The sequence below is a fragment of the Thrips palmi genome, unplaced genomic scaffold (assembly GCF_012932325.1).
Source record: "Thrips palmi isolate BJ-2018 unplaced genomic scaffold, TpBJ-2018v1 HiC_scaffold_17, whole genome shotgun sequence".
Classification (NCBI taxonomy): domain Eukaryota; kingdom Metazoa; phylum Arthropoda; class Insecta; order Thysanoptera; family Thripidae; genus Thrips; species Thrips palmi.
In genome coordinates, this window is record NW_023144626.1 from 10,123,670 (window position 1) to 10,141,973 (window position 18,304).

Here is an 18,304-nt window from a genome sequence, read left to right on the forward strand (position 1 = left end):
GCCAACATCGCCGTGACATAAGAGCGGGGGGGATTCGGCCGGCAAAACCAGTAAAAGTGTACACACGAGGTGGTGTACAACACCGCCTGCCTGCCGGCCGGCCCGCCGCGCGGCCTTGGGCCCTGCTGCTGCTGCTGCAGGTCCTCTGTCTCTCTCGCACCCCGACGGGCCGCCCCTAGAGTGCGAGAGGGACAGAGCGACGGCGGTTCGGGTTGGGGATCGGACGGGATAAGATAGGCCGCCTTGCAACGCGATGCACCTTCTTGCACACGGCCCGCGGATGCACCGGCTTAATTCGAGTGAGTGCTTTGCAGCTATTTCGAGGGGAGAGGGAGAGAGAAAGAAAGAGAAAGAGGAGGAATGGAGGAGAAGGAGAATCAGGCGTGAAGGAAAACTACAGCCGATAGAGAGGCTCTTTCCGCAAACCCATACGACGTGCTTTGTTTTGACTTTGTCCTGCTGGGTGCGGTTTACGAGTAGTTTCCAATCCGCACAAGTTTCCTCTGTCTTTGATTACGAACAGAACCGAAGGGAGGGGGAAGGGGAGGGGAGCCTCGCCCCGTCCGTCCCGACGGTGTGTACAGAATTTGAAGCACTCATTTAGAAAGTTCGAGAAGGGCGAGGTAGTTTCGATCTGCATTTTGAAGTAGCGGACCGTTGGAAATTCAGAATACCATCGTCGTTACGTAATAAATTGAAGTGAACGCGATGGCCGCCACGGCTCTCGGGGTGCCGCCCCTGCCGCCCTGCCGCCCCCCTCGGCCGACCTGATTGGCGCTTGACGCCAAGGCCGAGGCCCACGGCCCCACCCCCGCTCTCCACTCTCCGCCCCCCGCCCCCGCTGGCCCGTTTCCGCTCTCCGCCCTCCCAGCCCTCCAACCCCCTCCCCACCCCACCCCCGAAGTACGGGGCGCGGACTCCCCCAACAACAGCGCACCGTTCAGCTTACAGCGTAGTAGCCTACAGCCCCCATGTTCCTGCGTTTGCAGTGGCGGATCCAGAGACGACTTAAGATCGGTCAAAGCAGTACTTTTTGCCTACCCACCACAGGGGCAAAGTGTTGCTTTTTGCCTTCCTTTCAGGTGGCTCATAGGGGTCAGGGAGGGGCAATTGTTCTTTTGCCCCCCCCCCCCTCTGGATCCACACTTGTGCGTTTGCTTGTCGGACCAAATTTTCGCACTCATGGTGGGGGAGAGAGAGAGAGAGGGGGAGGGAGGGGAGAGAGGGAGAGAGAGGGAGAGAGAGGGAGAGAGAGGGAGAGAGAGGGAGAGAGAGGGAGAGAGAGAAGAGAGAGAGAGAAGAGAGAGAGACGCGGGGCGTCTGAAAGGTCATCGGTCGCAACCGGCGAACTCCTCAATTATTAGCCCGCTGGCGCTGCTCGCTCGATGCCCCCCGCGGGGGCTCTGCTCTGCTGACGAGCGAGAAAAACGGGGATCGAAAACTGAGAGCGAAAAAGAACGCAACGTCAAACGAACCGCTTGGCGTGCACGGCATGCGTGGCCCGATCTCGTGGCACCTTGTCCGCTCTGGCCGGGATAACACGTCCCTGGACAGCGGCCACCTGTTCTATCGCGCTGCGATCTGGCGGCGCGACCTCCAACCAGCGCAGCATGCAGCCATTCGGCGCATCCATTTTGCACGGCGTGTGACGCCGGTCGCGGGGGCCTGATGACTGACTAGGAAAATGGAAAACTTTTTTTTTGTCGTGAATGTGCGCTTGAACGCGACACACAGTGGGCCAGAAGCCGGTGGAGGCGGCCAAAACTCTAGACGCGTTTTGAGCTCCAGAGTCGCTAAATGGGACTCGAACCGAACGTGTGACACCACCAATGGATTCCTCGTTCGGAGAGCTATCCATTGGTGGGGTCACACGTTCGGTTCGAGTCCCATTTAGCGACTCTGGAGCTCAAAACGCGTCTAGAGTTTTGGCCGCCTCCACCGGTCTTCTGGCCCACTGTGCGCTATGCGCTTGCGCGCCGCGGCCCTGGCGGGTGTCACGCTGCGCTACGGTGCGCTAGTGGGGAAGGTCGTGCGTCTGATAACATCGCTGCAGACCGCCTCGGCTGTCTCTCTCGCACCGCCGCGGGACGCGCCGTGAGTGCGAGAGAGACGGGGCGACACAGACTGCCGTTCGGAGCGGGCCCGCGGCGCGGCGTGGCGCCCCCACTGCCAGGATGCACTCAGACTTGGACTTTCAGTTTGGCGGGCCGACTCATAGACTACGACTCGCGGTTCTAGCCGGTCTAGCCCGCAACACACAACTCTCGACCTACCGCATCCGACTGCACCGCCGCCGCGCACGCTCCACGCTCGGGCCGCGAGTTCGATACTCGATCGATCTGCTCCTTCTTTTTTCCTGCCGGTGTTTCGTCCGATGCGAACACCCAGCCATGCTCGCTCTGGGCAGCCAGCCGCGGCCCTGGTGCAGCGGCTCTGATGCGCGCCCCTGCAGGGCGCAGGCAAGGCCGCAGGCCCGCTGGCCGCGCGTCCGGGACACCCTCCAGGACGCCGTCGAGTGCGCCGTCGAGGTGGGCGGAGGAGACCGGCCGGCTGTCTCTCTCGCACCCATAGGGACGCCCCGTCAGTGCGAGAGAGAGAGCGACGAAAACGACTCTCGGAATCAGTCTGCAGTGCCTTGAACCTTGACCTTGCCTGTTCCAGGACACTGCCATGGACGAGGGCGGGGGCCACGGGGGCGGACGGCCCAGCAGCCCCGAGTGGGACCCGGCGCTGCTCCGCGAGGAGGACTTCGAGGACCAGGCCGTGTACCAGGTGCCCGACCAGCCCTGCGAAGGCCTGCAGCCCCGCGCACAAGCCTCGCTGCCCCGGAACCTCGTGCTCAAGCCCTCGCAAGCCCTCAGTGACGTGAGTACCTTTTGCCGGCTGCTGGCCGTAATTTATCAATAATCTGATGGCGCAGCCTCTCGCTAAAAAACATTTATATTTATTTGTCGATTTGACTTAACTTTTTTACGGTGGCTGTTCTCCAGAGTCTGTATTGTTCCCTCCGCGTTGCAGGTGCTTGGCGTGTGGAGCACGGGCTACATTCCCAGAGGCACCCGATTCGGGCCTCTCGTAGGTGACATTTATGCCAAAGATGCCGTCCCCGCGACGGCGAACAGAAAGTACTTTTGGAGGGTAAGTGTCTTCAAGCCTCTCTTCAAGTAACTTTGTGCGAAACAGAGTTTTAATTTGCAACGGTGGTGGCTAAGCGAAACTAAGATGACGTCACAGGCAAACTGGCGCCTAGCGATGCGCTGTTGGAGTAGGATAGGCCCCCGTGCAGCACCCCCTACAAAATAACCCATTACCTTTAGTTTAGGCCTCAGAAATGGGTACCCTCTTCCCCTCCAGTGTCGATCAGGTGACTGGTTTGGTGCCTCTTCTAAACCTACTTTCTGTTTTCTTCTCTTTATTTCATGTCGTCTTGTAAAACAACCACAATCACAGGTGCAATTGAAAGAAGAGCGGAAGACGGGGCGAATTCGCAAGGTACGGACACGAAACTCGCTTTCCCATGTTCATTTCTGTCCGCAAGCCAGAAAACTCCTTCCCCCTCGCCACCTTGGTCGACCTTGGTCCTGGGCTGGAACGGCTGGGACGGTGCATGTTAGCAGACAGGAACGGAAGCTTGGTCCTACTAGCGCCCAGAGCGGCACGAACCTCTTCTCTCTTCTCGCACGTCTCTGGGGTTTCAAAACCCACCCCTGTTTCCGCTTTTTTTGAAAATTCCGGAGAAAGAATTTTTTTTCTTTTTTGACTGCTACTCCACGCGAACGGACTCCAGTCGGAATGTGTGCTTCCTGCCTGCACTCTTTGTCAAAAGTTAAAGGAAAACGGCAAAGTAGGCCACCAACTCTACTGCGACACGAAAACTCAACTAAGCTTTCGAGCTGCAACGACCGTGAGGGCATGCGGTGGGGGCCGGCTACTCAGTGCTTATCTAGCTGATGAACTGAATCCTTTTTCTTTTGTTCCCTCCCTGCTTTTTAACGCTTTTGTTCTAACAACTTTGCCACTGTGGCGGGAAACCTTGAATATATATGTATAAAAAATACTGACAAACTTGGAACAAACTCCTTACTTCTCCCCTTTCTGAATAACAAACTGAATTGATATTATATTTTAGGTGAACAATGTTCCACACTTCTCGACGTAATTTCAAATCTCAATGCAAGAGTTTTTCAGTGTTCGTAGAAAAGAAACTATCCTCTGTCCAGTGACTTGGGGGACCATTTTTACAAACACTTGTTTGAAGTTCTTTTTCTGATTGTGTTTTGTTTTTCGTGTCGATGAAGTGTCCTATGAAGTGTCCAATTTTTGCATAGGCAGTTTCACTGTAAATACCCACCAATTTCTTAGCCTTCGGAACTATGGTGCTTCACCGACTGTCCATCTTTGCATGACCACGCTCGCCAGGATCTAGGGCCAAGCATTTTTGGGTCGTGACAACTTTGTAATTGGGGATGCTTTTTCTCTTTTTACTTGTAGATTTACAAGGAGGACGAGCTGTTCTACTACATTGACGGGTATGACGTCAACAAGTCCAATTGGATGCGATTCGTCAACCCCGCCTACTCCTCCGTCTCACAGAACCTGATAGCCTGCCAGTACAAGGTACAATAATTTTTAATTTTTAGTCAAATTTTGCGGTATTTTTTTTATAATTTTTTAATTTTTAGGGTGCAATCTTATTAAGAAAATTAGAAAAATATGACAGGACTTGACATTCTCGGATTATAACAAAATTTGGTGGGCATGTTGGGTCCCGAGGTGGGAGTTTAAAGCCAAATTTCGTCAGAATCCGACGATGCCAGGTCCTGACTTTTTAAAATAAAGCTGCTCTATCTATTTTTTTCTGTGGGATTTTCCAAAATATTACGGTTTTCCCTCACCTTTGCTATTTTCTCCCCCCGCAGATGAACATCTACTTCTACACCATCCGGCCGATCCTGCCGAACCAGGAGCTGCTGGTGTGGTACTGCCGCGAGTTCGCGGAGCGGCTCAACTACCCGCTGACGGGGGAGCTGATGCTGCAGCGGATACGCGAACAGGTGCAGCAGTCTGCACCGACGCCGACGGCCACGCCGACGCCGGCCCCCGCCCCCACCAGCGTCATCAGCCAGCCCGTGTCCGGGCCGACGGAGGTCGGGGCCGTGACCACGACGACGCACTCGCCGCCCGCGGCCAGCACGGCCAGCCCGCAGCCAGCCTCGAGCTCGTCGCCGGCCGCCGGCGAGGCCTCGCCGCACAAGGACAGCCAGGGCGGCGGCTGCGGCGGCTACGACGCGGCGGGCGCGCGCGAAGGGTCAGTGCGGTCCGACGAGGGCTACCACTCCAACGGCTGCCACGACGAGGTGCTGACGCCGCCGGAGGACTCGAGCGACTCGGACTCGGAGGGCAACTACGTGCTGGACTTCAGCAAGAAGCACGAGCGCCAGGAGCGGCACAAGCAACCCTCCGCCATCCGGATGGGCCCCGAGGCCGCGCAGCGGGGCGCCAACGAGTTCCGGAAGGTGAAGATCAAGATGACGCGCGCCTACCACTACAAGACGGCGGGCCGCGAGGGCGAGCCCGACGCGCCGGAGTGTCCGCGCAACTCGGCGGCCGCGGCGTCGCCCGCACACTCGCACTCCCCGGCGCACTCGCTGTCGCCCGCGCACTCGCACTCGCCAGTGCACTCCCACTCGCCAGTGCACTCCCACTCGCCGTCGCCGTCGCCCCTCGTGACGGCGCCCGCCAGCCCGGACGGCCCCGACGGCCGGGGGTCGCCGATGATGGTCATCATGGAGCACCCCGCGCGGCCGGAGTCCCCCGAGCGGCCGCCCTCCCCCGCCTCGTCCACGACGCCGTGCAAGCCGCACTACGAGGACCTGCCGCGGACGTCCATCCTGGAGAACATCCTGATGCGGAACCGCGACCGCGAGGCGGCGTCCGGCGACCAGAACAACAACAAGGAGGCGCCGAGGCACGCCACGCCGCCGCCCGCGTCGTCCTCGCCCACCGAGATGGCCTACTCGTACAAGAAGTCGCACCGGTACGGCGCCGTGCCCTGCAGCCCGGACTCGTCGTCGCACGCCGCGCCGCTGCCGCCCCTGGTGCCGCTGTCGCTGCCGCCGCACGTGCCGCTCTCGCACGTGCACGCCCTGCACGCGCTCAGGAGGTCGCCGCACACGCCGCCCATGTCGCCGCCCTGCCCCGCCGGGCCGCCCTACGCCGACATGGGGTACCCGTCGCAGGGCGCGCACAGCCCCAGCCCGCCGTCGGCGCACAGCGCGCACAGCGCGCACAGCCCGTCGCAGGGGCCGTACTCGCCCCCGCCGCCCTTCCACTACATGTACCCCGCGCCCCACAGCGCGGCGCACCCCCCGCAGCAGCTCGTCAGCCTGCGGCCGCCCTCGCCCACCGGCTCCCTGTCCCCCGACGACGGCTCCTGCACCAGGTAAGCATCAATTTATTTTTGTTGATTTATTTCTTGGAACGGTCCCCCAGGCTCGTGAAACAGGGCGGGGGTAACAAATGTTTTGGGAGTCTGTATTCTGTGTCGTTAGCAGTGGAAGCTAAGAGCATCTCTCATGGGTTCACTTGGTTTTAGAATTGAATTTCTGTGTTGACATAAGTAAGTTATAACGCGAGTCTCCACTGTCGTTATCGACGTAGTTCCCCGATGAAAGACCCTTTCACTCGTCGCCATGTGAGGAACAAAAGCAATCAAAAAGCCAGGAACCGCCAGCGTGCAACTGTCAAAAGCTGAACCCTGATTGGCCGCAGCAGCCGCAAGGTGGTGCCCTGCTGGTTCCTCCCTTCTGTTTACTTTTGTCCCTCACGTGGCCACAAGGGAAAGGGTCTGATGCCGCGAACGTCATTTCGTTACGGCCCCTGGGCCGAATTCCGAGACTCCAGTGGAGCCGGCTTCCCTGCGTTTCCCCCGGGTTTCCCCGGGTCTCCCCCTAAATCCTCTCAACTTACAAGACAACCTCTGTCTTGCAGGTCGGGATCGCCACTCAGTCCCAATAGCCACAACTCCCGCGGTTACAGATCGCTGCCGTACCCGCTGAAGAAGAAGGACGGTAAGATGCACTACGAATGCAACGTGTGCTTCAAGACGTTCGGCCAGCTGTCCAACCTCAAGGTGCACCTGCGCACCCACTCGGGCGAGCGACCATTCCAGTGCAACGTGTGCACCAAGAGCTTCACGCAGCTGGCGCACCTGCAGAAGCACCACCTGGTCCACACAGGTGAGTATCACAGTGTGGTTCCTCCCACCCGCTGCCACTAACCCGCCCCGCAGTGGGCCAGAGGACCGGTGGAAGCGATCAAAATCCCGAACGCGTTTTGAGTTCTAGAGTCGCTAAATGGGACTCGAACCGAACGTGCGGCACCAACGTGTGCTCTCCGGAGAGCAATCCATTGGTGGGTTCACACGTTCGGTTCGAGTCATGTTTAGCGACTCTGGAGCTCAAAACGCGTCTAGAGTTTTGGCCGCCGGCGCTGAGCTTCTGGCCAACTGTGCGCCCTCACCTCCAATGTCTAATTTGTGAACTTTTTTCTTCGATCCCAGGCGAGAAGCCCCATCAGTGTGATATCTGCAACAAACGGTTTAGCTCGACGTCGAACCTCAAAACCCACCTGAGGTTACACTCGGGCCAAAAGCCTTACGCCTGTGATCTGTGCCCCGCCAAGTTCACCCAGTTTGTCCACCTCAAGCTGCACAAGAGGCTGCACACCAACGAGCGCCCCTACACGTGCCAGGGCTGCAACAAGAAGTACATCAGCGCGTCCGGGTTACGGTAAGACTGCCTCATTTACCGACTCGATTTGCGTTCCTGTACACTAGACTTGTATTCAATCGATTTGTTTTTGGTGCCGCAGGACGCACTGGAAGACGACAAGCTGCCGCCCCCACAACATGGAGGAGGAGCTGGCCCTAGCGGCCGGGTCGCCGCCCGGCTACTACGAGTACGCCGGCTCGGACGCCAGTGTTGGTAAGCACGCCCAGCCTCCCACAGTGTCGCATCCTGGTTGCCTTTCTGGTGCCGTTTCCTCAACCCACTTTCCTCTATTTGCAGGGAGCATTGAAAAGGACCCCATGGACGACTCGAGAGACTCGTTCGAGGCCCACCACATCCCCCTGCAGCCTCTGCCGCCGCAACCGTCGCCCTCTCACCAGGCGCCACCCCCGCCCCCTCACCAGCCCCACCCCCACCCCCATCACCACCAGCTGCTGCAGCTTCACCAAAGTCATCCCGCGTCCCTGCCCCCTCACCACCAGGCCCTTCACCAGCCGCAGCATCACCTGCAGCAGCACCCGGCGGCTCCCTCAGGCCCTGGCCAGCCCACCAGTGTGCTGCAGAGTCACCAAAGTCACCACCAAGGCACCCACCACCACCTCCCCCAGGTAGTGCCTCAACACCTGCCCGGCAGCCACCACGTCCAAGGACATGGTCACCACCCCAGTCACCCCGCTCACCATGGACACAGTAACCATGGCCACCCCACGGACCAGCCCCGACCCTCGGTCATAGAAAGCTCCCAGCCGCACATCATTGAGTGCACTTAAAACTTTACGTACAAATGAAAATTTCTTTAGCTAGTGCTGTAGATGAGCCGCTTTGTTTTGTTTTTTCTTGTTCTTTTTCAAAATGAAGATTGGCGCCTATTTTTTTTATTTAGTGTGTAGTTAAGATGGTTATTTAAAAAAAAAAGAAGTGTGATATTGAGGGTGTGCTAGGGGCGGTCGGTGGCTGTAAAATGTGTAAATTGTGTAAAGTGACTGGACTGCTGCCTGCACACAACAGTTTTAGTCATTGTTCCTCTCCTTTTTTTTGTGCTCTGTGTTGTTGCTTTTTGTTGTTGTTTTGTTGTTTTGATGGTGAGAAAGACACTATAGTGTGCAATAATTTACTATTCAATTGCCGCCAGGATTTCATGCATGAATGTGCTAAATTTATACAATCTCATAGTTTCAATGTGCTAATGAGAGATTGCAATTTACGACAGGGTGCGAAAGCTTCACCCTGTTTGCTCCCAATAACGGTACTATCTAAGGCGCTTTTGCCAGTTCTTGTACATAATATTACTGGTAATTGATAAATTCTCAACTACCTTAAGACTTACTTCTTTTTCTTTTGAGAATGCTCTGAACTTTTTCATTTCGACTCTTGGCCCGTTGATCAAGTTGATGGACTTATTCTGCTGTATGCTGCTCATGTAAATTGCATATTTCTTACTACTTTGCTCATTTATAGTACAGTTCAATTCATCTCTTTAATAGTGCACAGGCTTTTGATGTGTTAAAACCAGATTGTAAATCCATTTCATGGATCTGTAATGAAGTAAAATATTGTGTAAGATTACAGTAAAAGGACATGTGCTTGGTCTATTTTTCATTCAAACTATTTCAATGGTATTTCCTTTTTAGGATGGTTCTTTCTTATTGCTGTCATATTTGTAGAAATTCATTGTATTTTAATATTTTAGCTGGTTCTTCATCCTACTTATGATGCTTGTCATAGACCATTTAGGAGTGTTTTTTTATTAAGAGTATACATCAACATTCTTTAAACTGTAAGTTTTTATGAATAAGTATAAAAGTACAATTTTCCAAAGGCAGAAGTATTTGCAGTTTGTTTCAAAATTGTCCTATATTTTTTTCATCAAGCCCCTTTTTCTGGGATCATTAATTTTATACAACTTTGTTACTGTGAGTCTACTCATTTCCCACTCATATTAAAACACAATGAAATGTCTGATCAATGTTAATTTTAATTTGGCTGACTATAAGATTGTTGTTCTTGAGGCAAAATTTTACTGGTTCTTGTAGAAGTTATGCATGTATTCCATTATATCAAAAAGTTGTACTGTCTACTGTTTAAGATCATTATCCTGGAGCCTTTGTTCTTTATGGTCTTTATTGTAGAATTTTTAAAGGAGGTTATTATGACATTGGTGTGTGAAGCTTTAAATGCTTGTAGTGCTGGTTTGCCTGTCTTTGGGTGAAAGGACCTCATATGTCAATGCCCACTTGCCAGGATTTAAGATTTCCTTTCATTTGAAAGGATTTCAAATCAGCAGGTAAGGTGACAGTATAGACTGGAATAGGTCCATATTTCCTGAGGGCTCATGTTCCTAGATTCATGTCAAGTGGACATGGAAATCACAACTGCACTCTATGATCTCAACCTTATAATTATGTAGTGTGTGAGATGAATTAATCCCAGTTCATTTGATATGAAACAATGTGAGAGTAGAAAATGTAGAATTTTACTGAATAATATAGTTAAGTGTGCTTTCAATTTATGTTCAAAATTTGTTGAACAGTTTAAGAAATTTAATGTTCAACAAAAGTAGATGTGCAACTGACATTTTATGTACAAACAAGCCACAGGCCGCAGATCAATTTGTGCGTTGCTCAAACCCTATTTCTTATTTTTGTACTGAGCCAGTTGGTGATATATGTTATCAACATCTGGACCGTTTCAAATGCTACATTGCAAATGACTAATTATTGCAGAAGGTGCCCAATTATAGTTGCTTTATTGTCACTTACATGCTACTTGGGTTTGAAATTTAACAAACCTGCCTAATGGGAAAATATTTTGACTTCTTTTCAAATCAATTATGCTGAAAACCTTGAAATTGCCAACGTTTAAAAATCCTGTTGAACTGTGGACTGCTAGAAATATTTCCTCTGCATTGTAATGAAATTAGCAAATACAAGAGTGACATCATAGATGTATGTATTTTCTAATAAGGCGCAACCATAATTCAGATATGCTTGAACTCTACGGGACAGAATTGACAGTGCCTTTACCAATATTATAAGCTAGAACTATGTACATGTAACTGGAACTGACTGTGTTAAATTTCGTTTCATCACTTGAAAATGTTTCATGGTTTTATCATTACCTTCTGCATTTTTACTTTAAAGCTGTGTGTATTTATGTAAGTAACTTTTCTCTTTGGAATGTTTATTTAAACATAAAGCTTAACTGATTGTATTTATTTTCAACAGAGATTTGTAATGGTGCAATGAGGTGCAAGAAGGATATTCCATATTCGTGTATTTTGGTCTTCCCATAGTACATTCTTTGCAACTTGCCGCCAATGGTTACAAAGCAATGCTTTGTATCAATCATATGTATTACTGTGTCTGAGATTCTTCAAACTTTGAAGTCTGTGGGTATCCTTGTACGCTTTCTTTTTCTGTCAGTACCGTCGTACCATAAATTAATGAATTGGCCCATGCCAGTATTTTTAAAGATTTTTGCCAACCCAACAGGTCTGATTTTTTTTAAGTTTCTGTACTGTTGAAAAATTGTGTATCTTTGCATTGTACAAACATTTGCTTTGTACAGTGTAAATTAATCTTGGATATTAGTAATGTATGCATAAATCATAATCCTCCAATTGTCTAGAACTCTGTTAGTATCGTTTGTGCTGGCACGTAGGCTTGTGTGGCTTGCCATTCCGATATACTTAGTGAAAGCTTTCAAAGACAAGAAAGATATGTTACGACGGAAGCTTAATCCTTCATCAAGTTTATACTGTTCAGTTTTGTCTTTATTGGCATATATTCTAGCTGATTTGCTGATTCCAAGCTTTTAAATGTGTTTAAAATATTTTTGTTTGGCTCAACATAGGCCACTCTTATGTTTCAATGTCAATGTTTCTGTATATAGCTTTAGAATCGTAATTTTTGAAATGCTGTGTGGTAAATATAAATATATTATATATATTTTTTTTGTTTGTATATGAAATGTATGAAAGATGGCACTACCTTTGCTGTGCTCGTCCACAGACCCATGACTGAAAGCCATAACAAATTCAAATATGAATAAACAGATTAAAAAATTATCCTTGCCATGTTATTTGTGCAAATGCCTGCCCCACCTGAAAAGTGCAAAAAGGATCGACATTCATTTTCCACCCCAATAGTGCCCCTGTGAGAGGCCAGAAGCCGCAGACATCATCCAGCAGTGGCATTGTTTGGGAACGCAGAGACTGGACGATGGGACTTGTGAGGCCACCACCGCTTGAATGGTTCCGGACGCGCTTCCGCTTCCGCTGCGTCACTGCCGTTCTCTCGCGGTGGTAGCGCCGCTCGCCGTTTTGACTAGTCTGTCAGCATGCAATTCTCTCGGTCGTACGTTACACGTTAGACCCTTTCGATGTCGATGTCTCTCTTGTCAGAGACCTTGGCTGCAGAAAACCTTCGGAAATCAAGTGCCTCTCGGTATTTGATCCCGTTGTCTGCTGGCCGCCGCAAGGTGGCGCTGCACTTATTTTTCAAACGGTCGCTCGCGGTGGCGACGCCTGTTGACAACTCAATAACCAATCACTATCGTGCTCCCGGTCCCTTCGCTCATTGGTCGTGCTAATGCCGTGCAGCCACGTTGGTCTAACCTACCCTACCAAAAATTTTTCGCGCCGGCCTGGCCGGCGGCTCGAAAACCGGTGAAATCGGCGAGAAAGGCGCTTTTCTGTGAAATGGAGGCCTCTGATTGGTCGAGATCTGTCACGTGACCAATCACGTGATCAAAAATTCAGATCCCCGACCAAACCGAGGGGGCCACCACTCTCATTTCAGGCGTACACAAGATTACGGGATTACGGGATATTTACCAGGGATTACGCGTGAAATTTTCGAAAATTGGTTCGAAAACGTTGAAATAGCTTGAAACGTTGGAAAATGACTCAAAACGTTGAAAAATGACAGAATTTTGTCAAGGATTACGTGATTACGCCATGGATTACCAGAGATTACCAGAAAACTTGTACACAGGATTACGGGGGTGGTGGCCCCCTCGGACCAAACTCATGGAGACGCTGCCAGGGAAGGCTCGACCAGGCACGATTGAAGATCATACGGAGGAGGAGCCTGAGTTTCAATTTAAACGTCACCGCCCAGCAGAAAAGGGATCGTCATTGACTAGTCAAATCAGTGAACGTGGCAGCCCCCGCGAGCGAACGGCAGCACACAGCGAGCAGCGCTCTCTCGCGGGTGAGGGTTCGAGATATTGCCGGCTTCTACTTCATTATTCCCCGCTACAGGCGCCGAGGTGCTAAGATTATCAGAAAATCTCAGATTAACTGGGCCTTCGCAGGCAACCGGCAATGGATCATGCTGACGGACTAGTCAAAGCGGCGATAGACACTGCCCGCGCGAGAGACTGTTCGGGCGGAGCTTCTCCAACACACTGTGAGATTGATTTGAGCACACTGCCCAGCAGCAGTGTGGATGGCAGTAAACAGGGTAGAGATGTCGGGCGATCTGAACTGTCTCTGCGTGCCACGCCACGCCCGGGATTGTTTGGTGTTTCTTTACTCCTACTGTAGCACAGCGCCCGGAAGGTAGACCACCGCTTCAACACCTCACAGGGAAGACGTGCAAAAACATGGCATCCGGCATCGGCGTGCGGCCAGGCCTGGGAATCAAACCAAGTCTTCTATCTAATGACTGCTGCTCAACCATTCAAGCCACAGGAGCACTTGCTTGAAAGGGGCCCCAACTCAGACTAAATTGCTCTGGGTTGCAGACTCTTCTTCTGTCACGCTGCTTGTGAGTTGCGGTGCGGCGAGGGGGCTGCGTACGATGGGTTGCCTGCCTTTCCGGCGCCTGTTCAGGTTGTGTCAGTTTACCGCCAGAGATAGACTGTTTAGGATATGTATGGGATATATTTGTGCTCTCTGGACCAGTGAATTTTGATGGGCGACCCTTTGGCGATACCCCGAGCGTCGAGCGACTCCAGCTCCAGCTCGTGGGGTATGGACGAGAGTCTCTGGCGCGGTGTGTATTGCCCCAGCCAGAAATGCTTCATCGAATCAACGTCGATTCGACGTCGAAAGGGTTGATCGATCGAATGTCGATTTGCTTGGTCGATTCGACCAGTATATGGTCCTCATATCGACGTATCATCGACCTCGACGTAAATTTCAGGGCGGCGGCAATTTTCAAAATATTGTCGCTCCTGGCAACTGTGGTGGAGTAGAGGCGACGGTGACGTAGCGAGAAACGCGCTCGGACCTCGCACTCCAGCGGGATTCGAACCCACTACCTTCCGCACGGCAGCCCTCGACGCTATCCGTTGCGCTGCGAGACTTGCTCCTTGGAAGAAGACAACTGATCCCTACAGGTGCAGCCGTTGCTGTCGTCTGCTCGCTGACGTTGGTCGGGCTATAAGTTTGGCTAATTCGAAATGCGGCGCACGGTGACAACAAATATGTTCACTTGTGCGTTTTAAAACGCAGAAACTAAACTCTAAATGGACCGTGAAATGGCACGTTTTTTTAACACACTACGATCACGCTACAAATATTTCTATGCTTTGAGCAATGTGAATTGATTTTTGTACAAAGTCGATATTGCGTCGAAATATCGTTGCCTTGATGTAAACAAAGTACCCGATCGAATCGACGTCGATTCGACGTTGATCCTTAGAAACTTACTTTCATGCGACAACTGATCGATTTTTTCGGTTTTTATCTATTTAGTACTAAACTATTATAGCCTCCTTGGCGTTTGGGTAATTCCCCGCGAAAGTCGAAATGACATCGAATCATCGACTAGCAGGCCATCGACGGGCTATCGATGGTTTCGACGTCGAATCGACGTTGACTCGATGAAGCATTTCTGGCTGGGTGCCTGTGGCCACGAAGCTCGTTGGTTTGAACTCATCCGCACTCTGCTCACACTGCTTTTGGGCTAAACGCGAACAAGGTTCCTTACCGTGGCGGCATAGATATTTCCTACCGATACCCGCAAGGTCTCACGCGTGCAATTAGCTACAGTATTTTTCTTCGTTGCTACGTTCAAACCTTACTTTACGCAGGGCTACGGGTAGGGACCTAGCTACTATGGGGCAGGTGCGGATTTATTTACAAGGGGCAGAAAACGTTTTAAGTCACCCCACGCACCCCATCTTGCCTCTAGAAAACGCCTGGAAGATAGGCAAAAGCCAGACGTGGACAGTGCAAGTGGGCAAAAGGCCCCTCTCCCCTCTCTGGATCCGGCACCACCCACACTGGACTGCACTTATACTACTGCACACAGCAGAATGGTCACCCGGTGTCTGCAATTAACTACTGTATCACACCAGACGAGTTATGCTTATACAGTGGAAGCGTTTGCCTGTAACGTTGTTTTTTTGTTGTAGTTTTTTTTTGCACTTATAGCTGCTTTTTTTCATACCGCGGAAGTTCAGAAAAGAGTGGGCGGGTTGGGCGGCCTTCCCTGTTCTGGGAACTGGACTCGGAACTTGTATTCTCCACCACGTGTGTGTACTTAGTAAACCGCGAGTCGAACCTCCTGATATTGATTCATCCCTGGTGGCCACATTCGCTGACGTCACAGCCAGTGCAGGAGCAGCGCGCTCGAGACGCGACAGCCCCGTCAACCAAGACTCCGGTCTCCGGTACAGTCACTGCCGCACAGCACGCAAAAAAATAAAAGTCAGTCCAGAGCTAACTTTCTTAGTTGGCGTTTTTTAGCACCACAGCTAAAAAAATTGCAACTCTGCTAGCGACCTCTGCTGAGTAGCGCTGCTCCTTTAGCTGAGGGTCTGCCGGAGATCGGCTTTCCCGGAACCTATATTTCTGGAGGATTCAGCTACTTCAGTTTGCTGCAGTGCTAATCAATCGCTGCAAAAATGGGATTTACAATGCAGCAAAAATGTTTAGGAGATAGGGCAAGGCTAGGTTCGTTCCGTGGCGCTTCGCTCGCGCTGATGGCTAGCAGTGAGAGATGGGTTAGTCGGGGAACGGATGCTCCCCACGTTCTCACCGTGACATCACCCATGGTCAGCAATTTTTAAAGTCTCTTGAGACACCACTGTCCCGGAGGAGCCTTACGCCTCAGGACGACTGGTCCGTCTTAGATAGAAAATCCCGCACCTTCTAATAAATATCATAATCATGATGAATTCTACAATGCTAATGCAGCTAGAGTTGCCACTAATCTCCGTTTTCTCCATAGCTAAATTTACCCAGCTAATAATTTTTAGCTGTGCAGCTAAAAATTTTGCTGGGCCTACAGAGCTAGATAAATTAGCACTGGTGCTAACTTTTTAGCTCTGAATCGATTTATTTTTTTGCCCGCACAGTGGGTCAGAAGATCGGTGGAGGCGGTCAAAATCTCGGACGCTAAATGGGATTCGAACCGAACGAGTGACCCCAACAATGGATTCCTCGCTCGATGAACAATCTGTTGATGGGGTCACACGTTCGGTTCGAGTCCAGTTTAGCAACTCTGGAGCTCAAAACGCGTAGAATTTTAGCCGCCTCCACCGGTCTTCTCGCCTACTGAGTGCCTGCGTGCCTGCTGTTACCACAGTTGTAGAACGATCCCGCTGCCTCGCTGCGTCTCTCTCGCACCTCGTCTCGCACTCATAGAGTGTGCCGTAAGGGTGCGAGAGAGACGGAGTCATGTCGCCGAGCCGATTATCAAGCTTCACACCGATCGAATCTTCACTGGTTTTACAGTATGCATGCCACATCAAGTAGCGCGCCAAGCACCACTGTCGCCCACCGTGAAACCTTCCCTTCCCAAGCGTGGATCCAAGGTGGTTTTACAGTATGCATGCCACATCAAGTAGCGCGCCAAGCACCACTGTCGCCCACCGTGAAACCTTCCCTTCCCAAGCATGGATCCAAGGTGGAGGAGGAGGGGGGGGGCAATTCCCCCCCCCTTCTTTTTGACCGATCGCCGCATGAAAGGTTGGCAAAAAGCAACACTTTCCCTCTGGACGAAGGCGAAAAGAGCTGCTTTGCACTCCGCCCCGCTCCGCCCCCCCCCCTGCCGGCTCTGGATCCGCCACTGTGCCCACCCCCTTACCTGTTGGGTAAGGCGAAGGCGACCCCGTCACCACACCACTGAAATGGTAAGCATCGATACGGCAAGGAGTACTCGAACCCGCTTCCTCCGAACAGCGCTCTGTCTCTCTCGCACGCCTGAAGGACCCTCATGAGTGCGAGAGAGACGGAGCAGGTCGGGGTCGCACAGTGGGCCCGAAGACCGGTGGAGGCGGCCAAAACTCTGGACGCGTTTTGAGCTCTAGAGTCGCTAAATGGGACAGGAACCAAACGTGTGACCCCACCAATGGATTGCTCTCCAAACGAGGAATCCATTGGTGGGGTCACACGTTCGGTTCAAGTTCCATTCGGCGACTCTGGAGCTCAAAGCGCGTCTAGAGTTTTGTCCGCCTCCACCGGTCTTCTGGCCCACTGTGGGTCGGATGGATGCTGCGGAAATCAGAAAGCTGCCTCCAGAAAGGCGGTCCGATTTCTCGACTCGAGCGCAATCACGCAATGCTCGCGCGAAGATCAAATCCGCACCCCGCCGGCCGGGGCCTCGGCGTGCCTCCCTTGGTGCCTCCGGCCACGACCCTCGAAAAAACAAAAGGGATTTGGAAGTCGCTCTCGTTCGTTATCCCTTTTCCGCGAATCCGAGAGAGCAGTACAGTGTACGTGGCACGAAGAAAGCGGAGCGACGGAACCGGTGGGCAGGAGCGCGACTTACGTACGTACGCACCTACACCGTAACAACGGTATCTCCCATCCCCGGGATGAGCTGGGGGCTGCCGGGTCTGCCTCCAGCCGATGGTAACTGACAGTAACCAGCAGGTGTAAGTGGGGGCGTCGATCGGCTTCTGGAGACACTTGGGGTCGACCCGGGCACCGGGCACAGTGCAATTATACCTGCACTGTGAAAAAAAAAAGTCTTTGGAAAAAGAAAAAAGTTGCCCAAGGAATTCCTTTTTAAACTCACGAAGATGTAATTTACAGTGAATGTTCGTGGCTTTACGAAGAGGAATCTTTTTCATGATCTTGAAGGTCTTCACGACCAAGAATTTTCGTACGTACACAAATTTGCGGCAAAAAAAATTCCCTCCACTTTGCAAAAGGGTACACACTTTACAAAAGTGTTCACACTTTTGCGAAGTCCGGCGATTCACTTTTGCAGTGTGTGACCCGGTGTGGAACATACTACTTGCTTTGTTCGTCATGTGTACTTGGTACTGCAGCGAGCCGTGTGTGCCCTGCTCGGCCCTGTCCTGCTTGGATGGGGGGGAAGGGGGGGAGGGAGCGTCACAGGATACTAGCTTGTCTCGTCCCTTGGTGGGGCGGTCCTCGGGCATCGAACCCGAGTTTCTCACTTTTAATTTTTATCCAAAATAACGATCGCCCGCCACATCAAATATTCGTGGCGACGCAAGCGATTCTTCGCCTGCTCCGCATATTCTTCCGTGTCGTGCGGTGCGCTGGCGGTGCCGCTTCCACGAAGAGTCGATGCCCTTATTGTTTTAAT

The 18,304-nt window shown here is 52.0% G+C and overlaps 1 protein-coding gene across 1 annotated transcript; it reads left to right on the forward strand.

Moving 5' to 3' along the window:
- Positions 1 to 2,184: 2,184 nt before the first annotated feature.
- LOC117643380 lies at positions 2,185 to 11,737 on the forward strand. The gene is made up of 10 exons (XM_034382232.1): positions 2,185 to 2,528; positions 2,662 to 2,865; positions 3,019 to 3,138; positions 3,451 to 3,492; positions 4,492 to 4,617; positions 4,920 to 6,442; positions 6,991 to 7,238; positions 7,562 to 7,790; positions 7,873 to 7,985; positions 8,070 to 11,737. Exons 1-10 carry the CDS (start codon positions 2,391 to 2,393, stop codon positions 8,558 to 8,560), a joined length of 3,234 nt encoding a protein of 1,077 aa, XP_034238123.1. The 5' UTR covers positions 2,185 to 2,390; the 3' UTR covers positions 8,561 to 11,737.
- The last annotated feature ends 6,567 nt before the right edge of the window (positions 11,738 to 18,304 follow it).